Source organism: Aplidium turbinatum, chromosome 5 (assembly GCF_918807975.1).
Source record: "Aplidium turbinatum chromosome 5, kaAplTurb1.1, whole genome shotgun sequence".
Lineage (NCBI taxonomy): Eukaryota > Metazoa > Chordata > Ascidiacea > Aplousobranchia > Polyclinidae > Aplidium > Aplidium turbinatum.
The window spans coordinates 35922737-35939920 of record NC_137476.1 but is presented as its reverse complement, the minus strand read 5'-3'; the positions used below and the strand labels follow the sequence as shown (position 1 = coordinate 35939920).

Here is a 17184-nt window from a genome sequence, read left to right as displayed (position 1 = left end):
ACGTGCTGTTCTTTCCTTGAACCGTAAAGCCCTAAACCCCGGCCATCTGCTACACGCAACCACGCTGAGATATCCACCAAAGCAGGGTTTAAAATCAAGAAAACCATTTGTACGCGCTGCACAAGACCTTCTGGCAGCCTTTGGTGGAAGCCCTAGCAAACAGTGGTGCCACGCGGCATGGTGTGAACAATGGTCAAGCAGCACATCCCCACTTCGCCAAGTATTCAGATCCCCGCCCGAGAACCAGCTGGGCCATGGCCTCTTTAGACTTGCCTCATCAAGGCGTAATCGTTTTCTCACTGGTGTTGGACGCTATGGTGCAGATATGTTACGCTGGGGCTTGGCAGAGAGTGCTGCTTGTGAGTGTGGTGAAATGCAGACAGCATCCCACATTATCAAGGATTGCCGGCTATACAGACCACCTCATGGTATGGAAGGCCTAGTTTCTATCGATGACGACACCAGGCAGAGGCTAACCAACGGATGCCCTGACATATAGCGACAACACGAGAGAAGAAGAAGGTGAATTGATTGTCGACGCTGCTTGCCACGTAACAGTTACTGCGCAAATTCTGCTTATAAACATCAAATATTATAAAACTCCAAGTTACTCGCCTTTTTGTTCAGGTGCTCACTTTATTTCTGTTTCCCAGATGACCACGCGATTGTGATGCTGCCCAGTAAGAATTACATCAACGCATCAACAATTGAGGTAATATAAAGGTGGTTTCGTGTACTCCAGGGGTTTTTAACCAGGAGTGCTCGCATCACAAATGAGTGAGAGATCTGTTCCTAGGAGGTACAGGGGTGCTGAATTTTTAGGTTTTTTATAATATTTTTTATAATAAGAAGCAAAGTTATTTTACAAGGTTTCAACAAAAATTTCGCACTGTAGGCGAACTGGTTAATGATTGCAAGGTGGGACCAACAATGCAAAACGCTTAAAACCACTGATGTACCGTACTCTAACAATGGGGGGCGTGTGAAAAGATAATAATAATAATAGCAACATTTATGTAGCGATGTAGCGAGCAATGCCCCTGGACTTTGTACATATTAATGGTTATAATTAATGTCACAATGGTCAGTAAAATAAAAAGTTTTCAAGCGAATTAAATAAACTTAGTTAAGTTTCTTCTTCTTTTCAGTAAATTAGTAATTTCAATCAATAAAAATTTGTGCTACGACCTGATCATGCAGGCACAAAAGCACTTAAAGGATGAATGCACAACCTTTACGACACCAGCACTGATTGGTTACAAAGAATGTCATCGGTTACACAGGACCAGCAATGCCAATCTTCTGTTTATTGTTATAATAACTGGGACAGTAATAATTTGTCACCTTTTATGAATAATGCAAAAGAATGTGAAATCAAAGTGATGACTAACAGTTGTTAGTGTTTATGCTTTCATTGTACGTCACATAACATGGTTCGTCTGTGAACCATAATAATAAGTCTACGCTAAACTACACATATACTATCTTTAAAAGTATTTTACATCCTTCTTTGCGCCTCCAACAATCAAATGTTTACCAACCAAAGCCATATCTTTATAAAGGAAGTCAACAGTTGCAACTCATGGGAGGAAGGTTTGAATTTTTATTAGCAACAGTAAATTACCGCAACAAAAATGAGGTTGATTAGGAAATTAAGTGCCTTGTAAAATGTATAGATAGTTTGGGCTCACAATTTGGACGTCTGGTAGTTGTCATCGTCGTCTTTGTCATTTAAGTCCATGATTTATCAATTTACCGAACAAGTTGGTGATGCTATCCGCCGCAACACCAAAAAGAGAGTTTTGGCTAGTGTTTTGGATTATCATCCATGAGACACAGACCTTCGGCTTTTTTTAGCGGACAGAGGATGTTGTAACCGTTCATCGTTGGAAGTCTGTACCACAGGCGTATTTGTAATCTGCTGGTCGGTGCAGCATATAACATTTACTAACCAATCAGAAGGCAAGATTCAAATCAGCTGATTGCAGTCATGCGATTTATGCACGTTAGAAAAAAAATTAATTGAACGTTTCGCAGTCACCAGCGTGGCCCAGGTGGTTAAGGTTAAGAAATAGTCATTTTGTTGGCGGGGCTTCGATTCCCACACTTGTCATTATTGTTTTTTCTTTTCTGGAATTACCAAAGTTTAAAGCAAGAATCAACTCTCTGGCTGAGTGCTGAAAGGCTCACAATGCTGCAGTCAGATGGTTAATAGAGAGAATTGTCCTGTGTTAAAGTGGCTACAGGTCGAAATACCCCATCTTCTGCGACGACCTACAGACTAAAATACGTAGGAAAAAGATTCCACTGCAGTTTAGTGTAAGAAAATGATCATCAAATCAAAAAAATGATCCATGTCTTCAAACGCAAATTGTACACATGCTAAATTTAGGCCAGTTTAATCTTTCTTGGATCTAGTGATAAGTGTTGGCATCACACCTAGGCGTTACAAACCATACAGGCCACGTGTATTGGAACTCCAGCAGTGAGGTTTCATTTGACGTTTATTTTCAATCTAGCGTTAAACAAAATCCTTTAAACTAAACTTTGTTGATGCGTTTAAGTACCTTAAAGAATACTACACTTGATTATCAACTACTTTCCTACTTACAGGGATTCAACGACTCAAGAACATACATAGCTACTCAAGGACCAAAACAAAACACATTGGAAGACTTTTGGGAACTTGTATGGAGCAACAAATCATCGATAATAGTGATGCTTTGTAACTGTGTGGAAAAGAAAAAGGTAATCTGTAATTTTTAATTTTAAGGCCGACATTAATTGATAGTTTGCTTCACTGATACATTAGTTAGCGAGTACAAAGAACAGCAATGTGTTTATTAAGACATTAAAAAAATTAGCAAACGTGTTTGCCTATATATCTTCCTTTTTTCAAGAATCTAAAAAAACAATGTAGCATCAGTTTATATCTTTACTAAAAGTACTGATTGAACATAATTTTAGCAGTTGGCCAAAAGAATAGAGAAGCATAGCCGTAGCTTTCTACGCCAATATCAATGCGATGTTGTCCTTTAGATGAGTTTACTTTTCAGTGTAAAGTGTAGAACAATTTACAGATAACTTATTGCTTTCTCCTTCGTAAGGATAATAAATACGTGCAGTGCAAGCAAGATATACCATAGCACATAGAATTTAACAATAGTTTGCATCATCTTAAATAGTATTGATTCAGAATCTGGTTATAAAAAATTAATTAGCCCTGTTAGCTCAGTGGATAGGTGCCCTACTAAAGACCAAGTGGCGCTGGTTTGGCTCTCCGGATTTGTGCTTGAGCAACGAATTTTAGAACTGCTGTCTACTTAGCGGCACTTGGTGGATGGAATAATTCCCCGGCAACAACACTGCAATAACAACCAGAAAACTTCACTCTGCCATTTTCAATAACTGGCCTTGCGTCAGTGGTACAAAGCCTCTACAAGTGTGGGAAACTGCCAAGAATAACCTATCGGAGGCTTTGTCAGTCCGAGGATGAAGATTCAAAACCAACCAAGCCATAGTTTACGTCGTCAATAGTTCTGGTTTATCAGTTTTTCAGATGTTACTTCCGAGGCATTAATTCCAAGGCAAAGCTTAGATAAAGTAGCCTACTAATACTCAGGAATAGAAATAACGTATTCGTGTTATTTTCAGAAAAAGTGCGAGCAATACTGGCCGGAAAAAGATTTTGTTCAAATTGGAACTTTCACTATTCAGGCTCGTTTCTCAACAAATTTTGGAACAATTGTGAAAAGAATTCTGACAATCAACAATTCAAAAACAGAAGTAATGGAATAATACTATAGTTTGGAAAGCAACAGAATAATTTACTTCTATTTGTCGTACTTGATTCCAATCATTGACTGCCTCTTGTACTGTATAAAACGATTCCAAGATTCTCGGTCTTTTGCTTTGTGTAATAGGTGTATGTTGGTGGTGGTTTCGTCGGTTTGTTGGTTTAAGTAAGTTAATGTTTGTCTGCCTAGGGCACGTTTCCCTTCAATTTTGCCTGTGAGAGGGAGATGTTCTAATTTTCTTTTTTGCAGCACGTGTCCTAGAAATTGCAGTTGTTTTTCGGTGATATTTTTCAGTAAATTCTTTGTTTGATTAAATTGATTTAAACACTTTGGTTTGTTTTTCTGGTAGTCCAGGAAATCCTCTGCATTTTCGGTATGCCCACATTTCAAATCCGTTTGTTCTTTTAGTCATTCTTTAGTTGATTGTCCACTGTCCAGGTTTCTCAGTTACACAAAAATGTAGGCCTAATATAATCCCAATGGTGGGAAATTGCAATTCGCCTTACCTTTAAATATGATACGATATTAACAAAATGTATTATCTTGGTTTTAAGTGACTCCAAATACTAAGAAACTGTATGACAGTAAAATCACAACTGTGTTTGATAACAGCCAGATTAATTCAACATTGTCTTTTAAATTTGAGCAATTCACATTACAGTAGACCTACAGAAAGCTACGTAGTTTATATTTTCGTCTTAAAAATTAAAATTACAAAAATTAAAATACAGGTTTTGATTTAACTCTACGGTCTGGGGTTGCCGATGGGGAATTTGATTTCCTGAGTAGTTTATTGTGTGCGTCTTCTTTTAATCTTACAGTTCCATTTCTTCACTTATGTACTACTCTCCCCGTCGTCTCCTACGTTTCCCCTCTGTCTTCTCACGACTACCTATTGTTTAACAGCTCCACCCAAGGCATGGAAGAACCACGTGAGCCTGGACCCACCTACTTTACTTTCTGGGTGGGCCACGCCCACCTAATTTTGAAAGCTCAATTTCTTTGAAAAGGTAGCGAAAACGGCAAATCAGAGAGGAAGTTCCAAAAAAGGCTTGCATTCATTTGATGATACACAGTAGTTTGATTATCTTTGATAGCTCAATGATGAAATCCAATTTTCAAACTTTTTTGTTGTTTTTACAAAAATTATTACTCTCAGGTGGTATTATAACTGTGTGTGTATTGTTGCTTTTTTATTTTTGTGTAGGCTACATCGACATATTTTGTACAGCGCTATAGAGCAATTTAACAATTTTGTAAATTTTTTGGCCAAATCGGGCAGAAAAATGAAAAATTTTTGCTTGTTGGCACGAAAGGCAATCATGAAAACACTATGTATAATGTTAGGCGAAGCTCCCCAAAAGTTGCATTGATTTTGACTGCTGCGCCTCTGGGCCCACCTACTTTTAAAATGGTTTCTCCATGCCTGACTACACCCATGTAATCTTCCTCTTTCGTTGAATCGTTTCCATTTCAGTCTTGTCTTTCTAAGTTTTCCAGCCGACATGCTCCCCTCATTAATCTCTTCTCTCATCCCTTCGTTTTTTATATCTGCCTTCCTTGTTGGACCAATGCCTCTACGTTTGTTAACAAGTACCCCAGCACACTAAATATACACACGGGGCCACTGAACGGCCAATGTGGGTCCGGTACAAACGACATTCCTGTACCCAAAAACAAGAGATTGCTAAAAAATGCACTATGGAAAGTTAATTCAACGTTTTGTTAACTTCTTGGAAGGTTTCGGACCTCTGAAAAGGCTTCGGGCCTCTAAACTAATAAATACCCCCCCCCCCCCCCCGTCAACAATACTGCATACACATAATATGATCAGATGGTGTCTTCAGATATAATATGGGTTTACTAATGTCATAATAGATCATGTATAATGAGAGAATAATAATTTACAATATTCTGTTCACATTTTTTAGTTGTGCATGTATAAATAATGACTTAGCATTTGCATCGAATTATTAAAGTACAATTAATTTCTAAATGATCCAACATAACCAACTCTCCTTGTTTTGATCCAGGAGACTAGGACAGTTGTTCAGTTCCATTTTGTTTCCTGGCCAGACCATGACATCCCATTGACGACATCAGGAATAACCACTCTTCGACAATTAGTTAATGAAGAAGCAACGAATGATCATGCAAACTCCCCAGTAGTTGTGCATTGCAGGTAAGCCTATTACGAACAACAGCAATTTTTATACAAGAAACCAGTTGTTGTGAAAATTAACAAATACGGTTGTGCTTGATGTCACACGAAACTTGTTCAGCATCACCCAACAACAAACAGGTTTGCCTGTTCCAACCGCAATGTAACAAAAATAGCTGTTGTAAAATGCATGTAGGCCTATGAGCAATTATACCAACTATATGTGCACATTGTGCAGATAACTTTTCAATGGCCACGCTAAATTTTTTATGTGGTCACCGCTCAAAAATGTTTATTGATTGTTTTAGGCATAATAAAACATAAAATAGTATGCAATGACGCAATAGACAATTATTTCAGACGTCTTGATTAAGTCTATTTCTTTGGGGTTTGTTATGTACAGACGATATAATAGACGTACCACCAGTAGGTTGTAGATGCGATGCAAACTGGCAACAGATAAGCTTATATTTGATTTCTGCGAAAACTACATACCGCACAAAGACAAACAATCCATTAAACCGTTTGCTTCTGCAGCGCTGGAGCTGGACGGACAGGAGCTTATATTGCTGTGGAAAATTGCATTGAAGAACTTAAAGCAACCGATCAAGTTGATATTGTCAGCGCAGTGGTAAAGATGAGAAGGAATCGTAAGGATATGGTGCAAACAGTGGTGGGTTATAACTGGGTATAGTTATAGTTTAATCATGTGTTCACTCGGCTGGAAACCAGGATTTTATTTTAACCGAAGCTTGATCCGTAAGTTTTGGTTTTGACTCCAAAGCTTTAATTTTGGTCCGGTGCATACAAACGTGTTGTGCTTGTTTTCGAAGGTTAAATCTATTGCTTAGTTCCATGTTCGACTAAAAAGAGCATTTTTCCAATTGTGAGTGAACTTTCTATGTTAGAACTTCAAAAACGTTATACACAAACGAGAGTAAAGTTCTTAAGCTTCAAGCTTCCTTGAGGCTTCAGTACATGTCCAGCTAAGCTTAAATATTATCAGCAGTTGTTTGGAAACATGTCGTTTTTGTGTAAAAGTTTAGTTGCGTTATACACTGTATCAAGCGTTCAACCAGAATATACATACATTGAATAAGGCAAATAAATACTACATCGCCTTAGCGAGTGCCTGGCTCTCTGAATTTAAATATTTATGAAACATGTTGTTTCCTCGGTTATGGTGATTTTGGGCATTTAAGCATTTTCCTAAGATTTTAAATTTGATCAAACTACATTATCTATGTCTACCAAACACGACAGGGATCGCTATTAGCACTTGACTTTTATAGATTATGAAATTTCTTGAGCTCTTCTATTTAGGTCTTCTGGTTAGGTCTATACTCCATAATACAGTAGTACAACATATTGAAAATCTTACAATCATCCAACAAATGTCCGCCCCGTTAGCTCAGTGGTTACTCGCCCCGCTCAAGAACACGCGGCGCTGGTTCGACTCTCGGGGTGTGCGCTTGAGCAACGCGTTTCAGGACTACTCTCCATTCAGCGGCACGTAGTGAATGGAATAATTCCCCTACATCAACACTTTAACAATCGGAAAACTTTACTCTGTCAAGCTCGGTAACCGCCCTGCGTCAAAAGCCTTTACAAGTATGCGAAACTACCAGAAATAACCTATCAAGGTATTGTCAGTCTGGGGATAAAGATTCAAAACCAACCAAACCAAATGCAATATAATTCCATAATTGGAGGCCTGGTAAACCTACTCTCATTCAGTGTTTTGTTGTAGGTTGTGTTTTAGTGCAGGCTGCTGGTACTGTCTAATTGTATTGTATTTTTTATTATCCCTGTATTGTATTTTATTTGTATTGTGTTTTTTGTATTTTGTTTGTACTTTGCTTTTATGACGTTTCCACGTGTGTATTTGGATTACAGAATCAATTCATTCTTATTCATAAGCTTGTGGTTGAAAATCAGATTCTGCCAAACTCACAATATTCGCTTGAAGAATTTACTAGATTTATGGAAAACAAAAACTGGTATGGTTGCACACTATGTAAGCTTAATTGTTTACAATTTTTGTTTAAAATACTTCAATAAGTTTAGTGGATTCAAATAAGAAAATATTGAAACACCTTTTTTTTTGAAATCTTTCACTGTGTCAATTGAAATTTAATCGCTTGGTTTAAGCACGGTCAGTTAATCTTTTTAATGCGATTTTTGATGAAGTCTTGTTTCATGCATTTAAGTTTTGCTCTACTTGCTTTGAGGAGAGCAAGACAATGTTTGAAGATTATTTTATTTCGTTTTTTGATTTGTTTGCTATTGCAAACTCTCTAGTCCTGCTCGATGTTCAAGAGTAAGGAGGATTAGCTGCCAACATCCTACTCAATTATAAGTTGAATTATTAAGTGTTGTGGGGTTCACAAATACATATCTAGGTTACCCTAAAATCGGTTTAAATCAGAAAATATCAATTTAAATTCCCATGAAGAGCTTTTTGTGCAATATCAACCCGAGTGCTATCAGAGTTCATAACTTCATTATTACTGTTATGATTCAATTGAAAATAAACGTCCTTCAAAATACACACAATCTCAGCACATAATATAAATCTTAAATTTGTTTTTGATCCTTGATGATCAAAACTACTTTGGTTCTATGATCAATTTTATCAAAAATTAACTGTTTGCTCGATCTTTTAAATCGCTATTTACAGGGAGGTAAAGGCTTCGCAAGAATTCTCCCACTTCAGTAATCAAGCCATAGCCCGACACCCAATGATTGTGTCGGCGGTGTCTACAGATGAGAATCCGTATCAAAATGAGAATACACCCTCAGGTAAGTGGAGAAAAGTGTTTTGTTGTCATTGTTTAAAGTTAAACCTAAATCAGTAACTTAAGGTTGGTTGGTTGTTGAATCTTTATCTTCACACTGACAAAGCCTTTGATACGTTATTCCTGGTAGTTTCGCATGCTTGTAGGGGCTTGTGACGTAGTCCGGTTTACCCAAATTGATGGAGTAAAGTTTCTGATTGTTGAAGTCTTGTTTCTCGAGAACTATTCAATCCACTAGGTAATGCTGAATGGAGAGCAGTTCTTGAAATACGTTGCTCAAGCGCACACCCCGAGAGTCTAACCAGCGCCGCTTGATGTTGAATCGGGAACGTGATCACTGAGCTAACGGGCGGACTGTTTTTAAAACCAATTTTGCTGTTGGCGGAAACAGCCTTTCAACAGTTTGCTTAGCTTAGTCGTTGTGCTTTCTTCCTTTTAATAATGAAGAATTTCTAGAATACAAAAACCATGACCTCATAAAGTGGGATATTATTACAGAAATTAATGATTCATTACACCATAAATGATACAAAGGTTGCATGAAGAATCACATGCGTAAGACTGATGTGTTAAATATAGGTTCACCACCAATTCAAGTCAGATATCACCAGTTCATAGTAACTTGCGTTTTTATTTCAGCTGATATAAATCAAGTGTCGTTTTATGGAAATGAACCTGGTAAACTTATTATCATGGATGCTCATATCATCACAGTAAGTAAAACAAGTTTGGATAATGATTATTATCAAAACGATTATACGATTACTTCAAAAACTCATAAAACGAATTTTGTCGACTGTGAGCAAATATCTGTTAATGGTATTGATTTCAGAAATTAAAAAATAAAACACCCAAGCACACATTTGGCATCGATTTAGTATCATTTTTCGCTAACCAAATTTTCCAAACAAATCAATTTGCATTATCGTTGAAATAGTTAAGTATTTGCATTATTTGTGTTCGATATTTACGTTATTAACCCTAACACGGCCATAAGCTACATTTTATTGTTTTGCTTTAAAACACAACCAATAGGGCAAGGACAGGTTAGTTGATACAACAGGTTAGTTGATACACCCCCCAAAACAAAAAAATAAACAATATTTTTGGGAAATACTGCCATCAGCTGGTCAAGGGTTACGATAATTATATCAGATAAAGATTTGGCAGCGTAGAGTTGCTTAATTTGGAAAGATTGAAAAAAGTTAGAAATTTAGAGTTTTTTGTAATTTTTATCAGAATTTCATTACAATGAATTAGAGAAAGTTGAGTTAAGGTAGAATATTTACTTATAGGTGAGTTTTAGTATCTTGAGGCAAGGTAACAATGTGCAAGTGAAAAAGTTTTCCAACTCTTGTGTTGGCAAAATGACATCTATGTTTTTCAAAATTTTAAGAAAAGGTTAGTTGATACATTAATCTATGGGTTAGTTGAGACACTGTATCAACTAACCTGCATGACCAAAATTGTCAAGGTTTTATGGCAATTTTTATGCAATATCTACATCAATCCCCTCTAAACTTAAGATAGGCCTAGAATGTACTGGGCAAAGTCAATGATGTGATAGTTAGGGGCAGTGTTCCCTCAAGATTTTGACAAGTCTGCTAGTGCCCCAAAATTTAATTGCTATGGGAAAAATAGCAAACTTAAAAGTATTGGCATGTGCCCAAAAAGGTTGCATTATGTTTTACAGATAATAATTCAAAATCTTGTATAATTTAATTCAATAAATGGTTTGTGTATCAGACATAACTGGTATGCCACAGTTTTATAAAATGCCATACCCCAATGCTTTAGGAGGGTCTTCCAGAAGGAGCAACTATTTGAAGAAGTGGGATTTGGCCGACTAATCTGACAATATAATTGTTTACAAAAAGGGCATTCGTTTGTGTGATGTGTTTTATTGTGGACGGTAATACTCACTGCCAGTTTTTTTTAAGGTTTGGTTTGGGTGACCGCTAAATAGTCTTAAGAGACCGCAAGTGTTTCATTTAAATACCAAAAAATAGCCATATCTGCTTAAGACATAGCGAGAAACAACCATTACTTTTCTACTGAAGTTGCAAGTCCAAATTTTGGGAAACCGCTGGAGAAATTTGGGGGACCGTTTCGGTCCCCCAAAACACCTTAAAAGAAACACTGTTCACTGCTTTGCTCATGAACATTTATTTCCTGATTTTTCTGCTTGAATACAGCCATGCATCAACTAACCTGCTGGACTGCAATGTGTGTATCAACTAACCTTAACAGTGTATCAACTAACCTTTTCGAAAGGTTAGTTGATACATTATAGAATGTTGTATCCCAAGGTCCATAAACATAAACTGATTGCTATTTAAATGCAAGGAGCCAAACTTGGCGAAAAAGTAACCCTATGAATGAGCTTTCATATGCACCTAAAGTTGCGTCGCTACACCTAGCGTTTCGTGAAAAAACGAATTTTATGTAAAATTTGTATCAACTAACCTGCCTTTGCCTACCTAATACATAACTAACACTGTATATAAATTAATAAACAAAGATTGTGAGGCTGCCTTCATCAACACAACACAACAATTAATATCTTTGAGTTTAAAAGTTTCCTTTCCTCATGAAAGTGAAAGACTTCGGTCTCGAAGTGAGACGAATGCCTTATTTTAAAGGAGTCTTTGAAACAACCGCTTTCTTTGTCGTGCAAACAAACATGCTGAAGTTCTTTTCATCTTCAGAATCATCACTACCACGGATCCTTTATTGTGTCGTCGCAACCTCAGAAGAACATGGAATGCGATTTGTGGGACATGATTGTCCGCAGGAATGCACAAATTGTTGTAGCGTTAGAAGCAATGGTGAGCCGTGGTGCATTTCTTGTCAAAATGCTGTCAGTAATTTTATTGTTAATTTAACCAACTTGCTTATTTTATTGGTTAAAATTATTGTAGTTTATTTCGTTTCCGTTAAAAGCAGTTAAATGTTGATTACTGTTCTGACGTGCAACTAGTTTTTGGGAGCATAGTTTTTATCATAGATAGTTAATCCACTGCCTACTAGGCCGTAGTCAATCTTATTATTGATTTATTTGTGTTTGCATCAGACTCAAAATGGTCCATATTACAATCACACATCAAAAGCAAAAACAAAGCAAATACTCAACTCCAAAGGGCTGTGCCATAATGTACCAAATACAAAAGTTGATACTAACAGTCCGTTCGCATTAGTTCATAAACTCATTGATTGGAAGATAACTGACATCGTGTTACAAGCTGAAATATTTTTTTACGAATGAGAACTTGAAAAGTTGTGGTATTGTTATCAACAATAGCAGAGGTGATGCTGCATCGAGTCTGCATATGAAACAGCACTCTGTAACAATTATTGTATCCAACACGTTAGGCATAAGCGATTACTGCTAGATAAAAGATAGTTACACCACAATTGACAGGCATATAAAGGCATACAATAGGAACAAAACAAGACATTTTTAACGGCAACAGAGCATTTGGATATAAAGGTTATTACAGTATATTATCATTATTAGGAAATTATACAGTAGGTTGTGTTAAAACGTTCCTATGTTGGGCTTGCACAGCAACATTCTGCTTAATACTGTACAATGCATTGTTTAACGTTGTGGTGTTCAGGAAAACGACAGTATCCAGAAAGAAGATGATGTCATCACAATGGGAAATCAAACAATTACAATCGATCACACAGAAGAATACAGCTTTTATCTTGAACGAAAATTAACTGTGTCTGACAACAGAGAAAAGGTAAGATCATTGTGGAAAGTTGTTTTATATGAAAACAATTGAAATAAATTTGCTTGCAATACCATGTTGTATTGTTATATTTGTAGGGTACCATTTTGCTGCTAAATAGTTAGTTTTTAATTGTTTCGGCCTCTTCGTAAAAGTCGGAAATGAAGCTAGTTATCATTTTAAAATGTCGTAGCTTGTAGCAGCGTAGTCTGTGGTTAATGCAAAAAGCAAAACATTGTCTAGTGTCACATTGTACAACGTGCTATATCGACCTGCAACAACAGCAGTAGCAGCATGGTTTTGCTCATTAAATTTACTCAGAGAATTTGTATTTAACGTTTATATATGCTACTGTCCAGTTTAATCTGAGTTGGGTGGCATTTTAGGGTAGGGTCGTGAATACAGAGTCCTTTACAACATACCTTGACTAACCTTTACTTTGACATTAAACTATGCACTTAAAAGTGTGGTGGTAAATAGTAAAGGCCATTTCATGGCAAATAGAATTCATTTAATTTTTAACCATATATGGGCGGAAGTGGATTTAAATAGAGTGGGCGTGGGAAGGCAAGCAAACCATGTGTTGTGCCCATCTTCAAGCACTTCAGTTTATGGTTCTGGCGTTACATGCTTTTGATAAATTAGTATTATTATTTTATATTATTCACTAAGTATTATGTTCATTTTTAAAGATTCAAAGTGTGTACAGAAATTATCCTCATTTTACAAAACGCAAAAATAATATCACACAATGTAGGATTCAATGTCTCTCACTCACATTCTGTTGCGTGGCTGGGAGGAAAAAACTCCGGATGTCAATCTTCTCATGGAACTCATCGGGAAAGTCAAAACATCGTTAGAGGAAAATGAAGAATCAACTGCACTACTGTATTGCAAGTGAGTAGTTTTTAGCAGAAATGAAGAGTAGAATTAGTGAAAACTGTCTTGTAAGTTTTTAAACATTAGATTGGATCCCGTCGGCTGCATAGCCGAGTAGTGAAAGCTCTGGCTCGATGCTCAAAAGGGCGCTGGTTCGATACCGCTTGAGGGTGCGGCTGTGATTTCGTTATGCTTTGACATTGCTTCAGAGCATGCGGATGTGTCTTTGGCAAGACACTTAGACATGTCTGAAGGTGGATACGAAGATTGGCTTCCTTGCCTTTCCGTCCACTTGATCTAAATCTTCAACCACCGGGTGTAAGCCTGGACAGGCTACAACAAAAAAAGGAATGTTCCCAAGCTGTAGTCTGCGAACCACAGGTGGCTGATGAAGAAGGAAAAAAAATAATTAGTTGTACTGTGATTGGAATAAATGTGTACGCTTTTACAACCTTAAACTTTGGTTATTGCTTTGTCAAAAAAAAATAACAGCATTTGTAAACAAACGCCATGTAGGAAAAGAAATTATGGAAAAGTTAATGTTTGTAAAAATCATTGGAAGCTACAGTAATTGCCCAACCCACTCGTTCATGTATCGCCAATACAGATGTGATGTGGTGAACTGACTGCTATACAACTGATTGGCATAAATATCAACAAGACAAATAATATGACTTTTCCACACGGCAAAGGCATTACCAAAAGTTTAAAAAAATATGATAAGTTATAATTCACAGCAGCCTAAATAGTTAAATTGATTAAATAGTGACTTTTTTTATCAGACAAACGTAATACAACATAGACACTCACAGAATCTGCGTCTATCATTTTAGAATCATTAACGTTCAAAGCAGAATCCCACGTTGGCTTAAAACATACTTTACACAATAGGTTTTCTGCTCTTTACAAAAGTGTTTCTTTTCTCAGAGATGGCTTCACGAAAACTGGGCTTCTTCTTGTTCTTGCAAACTTGATTGAGGAAACAGAATGTGGAAACAAAATTGATGTTTTCAGGACAGTAAAAGATTTGAAAGATATGAGGCGCGGAATGGTAAATGACCTGGTAAGAGATGAAAAGTGATACTAGCTTTGTAATAGCTACTTAGGCTATCTTTTTATGCCAATGATACGCATTTGATGTTGACCAATGGTAGTTTAATGGTAGTCATGTAAGCCAGCTTGAGCGTAAGTGACACCATGAATGTGGCACCTATGCTAATGCTATTATTATTATTTTCCTAACCTGAAGTGGCATTGTAGACAATTCGTGCTTTATAAATCACAATCTAAGAAAAAAAGGAAATCGGAAGTTATAGCTAAAAACGTATGTTAAAAATATACTTTTGCAGTTTTATTAGCATGAAGCCATTTACTGCATATCTGTTATTTTTCTGTTTTAGTCGACTTACAAGCAATGCTACATGCTGGCGAAAGAATACACCTCGTTGTTCCAAACGTTTACTTGAGTATAGAAGGAACTTTTATAAATGACCAAGAGAAAATGTGATGCCTAAAAATAAGAATTCCCAAATTCCTAAATCGTTCTTCCTTTTTGACTTTGACTTTGTTTGACTGTTTCCTCTTTTGGAATGTTACTAAGTGTTTATCTAAGACACAGTCCCACATGCTCTTGAAGGTTATCGAACCGGCACCCTTGGAGAGGCTGTCACCACTTACCTACACAGCAAACACTGGTACGTTGACAATGACAGGAACTTGTCTCTTCCTTGTAGACTGAATAGACTTGAATGACCGTAGTTTTATTTTTGCACTGGTGTCTATGTAGCCTATTGTTCGTTCATTGAAGACTCTATTAGCCTACTAATTAGCCAAGAAATAATGATACCCTTATTAAAGGCTGCTTCTACATCGTGAAATCTTAACCTATCTGATGCTGCAAAACTGAAGTAAGTCTTCAGGAATACAATAGAAACGAGTTATCACGATCAACTTTGATCTTTGCTAGTTCGTTCACCTACTGCAGGATTTTAGGGGTTTGCTATAGCTTACTTATTGAAGACAACACCCCTTTGCTGTTGTATTTTGTTGTCTGGCTCCCTCATCGGCCTGCGAATGCGGCGCGGAGGAACAAACTGCTGACCATGTCGTTCTCGAATGTCCCATCTACAAGGCACCAAATGGAACGCATGGTATAGCAACGCTGGACGAAGCTACACTCACCTGGCTCTCCACCACCTGCCCTGAAATTTGATCTAGTCTCAAACGAAAGAAGAAGAAGCTTGTGTTATATTTTCTTATGAAACAGGTTGTTAAATATTTTTTCCAATTAACTTTAATATTTTTATGCTTTAAGCTACAGTATTCACTTATCAAAATGTGGCCCAATAAAGTTATTAATGTCATACTTAACATTATGAATAATTTGAATTGAGTGGACTGGGGGCAAGAAAGTCAATAGTTATGTTGTTTTGTGTCACGTTGCGTCTACTTTTCTCAAGTCAATTACCCTCAGTGCCTTTGCTAAGACACAGCTGCGTGCATTAGATGGGGGCAGCAAACCATCATTCTGTTAAACGGCTAGCGCATGCTCTACATGGGGTTTCGTTTCTGTCAGGTCTTTTCGAAACATAGTTTTGGCACTTAAAAGTTTTCTTAAAAGAATTGTTTTCTTATTTTCTTTGCAATGCACTTATATGCAGTGTTCAAATTTGTAACGTAGGCTTACTTTGGAAACTTTATTGTAATACGATAAACTTGAGTAAAATATCGCAGTGTAATTATGCAGTTTATTATTGGAACTTTTGCTGTTTTATAATGCAAGATAATGATGTCTTCACATTATTGCGGTAAATTCGATTTGAATCCCATTTCGCAACATTTTACTATTTTTGTTTTACCGTTACTTACAGTATAACGTTTTAAATGAGTGAATAAGAAATTATATTTAGGCTAATTGTTTAAATGGCTGGTTAAAATAAGTTATATAATTGTTAGAAACAAAATGGTTAAAGTGCCTGGTCAATCTAATTAAAATATAAAGAGTCCAAAATAGTATAATTTTGGTAGAGAGTTGACTTTCTTTAACCATAGACAGATAAAACCAAGCAACCACACGGCATTTAACATCATAGGCCTACATTAGAGTCTGATTAGAGTAAACATAAAACTATAAACTACGAACGTTTTGGGCCATACTCAAGTTAGCCCTTCTCAAGTAACGAAAATAACTCATTTTGTGTAAAATCAGTTATCAGTTAAAATCAGTAAAATCAGATTTATTGTAAAATGAGTTATTTTCGTTACTTGAGAAGGGCTAACTTGAGTATGGCCAAAAACGTTCGTAGTTTATAGTTTATGTTCACTCAAATGTATGATGTTAAATCCATTTGGTTCTAAAATGAAATGGAAACACTTATATCAAAATAACCTTTCCAGCCAGCTTCACTTTTACAAGGGATCTTTAAAATGTTGATAAATATAAAATTTGAATAGTTTTTTAATAACCCATTATGCCTTGATTTTTTTTATTAGTTATAAATACGTTACTTTCGGTTTTTTATTTGGTTTGTTTTGTTAACTTACTTTTGGTTTAAATCAGTGGTTCTTAAACTTTTTTAATGCACACTCATTAAATAAAAATTTGGTTTGCGCGGACCCCCTTTATGGCCTACTCCGAGAAACTTTTTTGATCAGCATGAATTTAAAATAACGCAATAAAATTAAAATGAATTGGTAACAAAATTTATTTCTATTTGAACAAGGACCTTCTGATGATCTTCCATTTAGTGTGAAACAGGCTGTCAAGTGTTAGAGAGTAGCAGTGATGTACGCGCATACAAAAAATATTGACG

General features: G+C 36.4%; 1 protein-coding gene across 3 annotated transcripts; it reads left to right on the top strand.

Annotated features, from left to right (window-relative positions):
- The first annotated feature begins 9945 nt into the window (after nucleotides 1–9945).
- Nucleotides 9946–16981, top strand: LOC145770033 (receptor-type tyrosine-protein phosphatase alpha-like). Of its 3 annotated transcripts, none has more exons than XM_082581617.1 (6): nucleotides 9946–10051; nucleotides 11465–11584; nucleotides 12377–12505; nucleotides 13251–13390; nucleotides 14300–14435; nucleotides 14773–16981. In XM_082581617.1, exons 2-6 carry the CDS (start codon nucleotides 11516–11518, stop codon nucleotides 14836–14838), a joined length of 540 nt encoding a protein of 179 aa, XP_082437743.1. In that variant the 5' UTR covers nucleotides 9946–10051; nucleotides 11465–11515; the 3' UTR covers nucleotides 14839–16981. The 3 variants fall into 3 exon arrangements, with proteins under 3 accessions (XP_082437743.1, XP_082437744.1, XP_082437741.1); XM_082581618.1 differs by lacking the exon at nucleotides 9946–10051 and adding an exon at nucleotides 10061–10157; XM_082581615.1 differs by lacking the exon at nucleotides 9946–10051 and adding an exon at nucleotides 10588–10668.
- The last annotated feature ends 203 nt before the right edge of the window (nucleotides 16982–17184 follow it).

Coding starts and splice junctions, on each gene's coding strand:
- LOC145770033 (XM_082581617.1), top strand. CDS start 11,516: ATGGAATGCGATTTGTGGGACATGATTGTCCGCAGGAATGCACAAATT. Junction 12,506..13,250: donor TGTCTGACAACAGAGAAAAG/GTAAGATCATTG, acceptor CACACAATGTAG/GATTCAATGTCTCTCACTCA. Junction 13,391..14,299: donor ACTGCACTACTGTATTGCAA/GTGAGTAGTTTT, acceptor TTCTTTTCTCAG/AGATGGCTTCACGAAAACTG.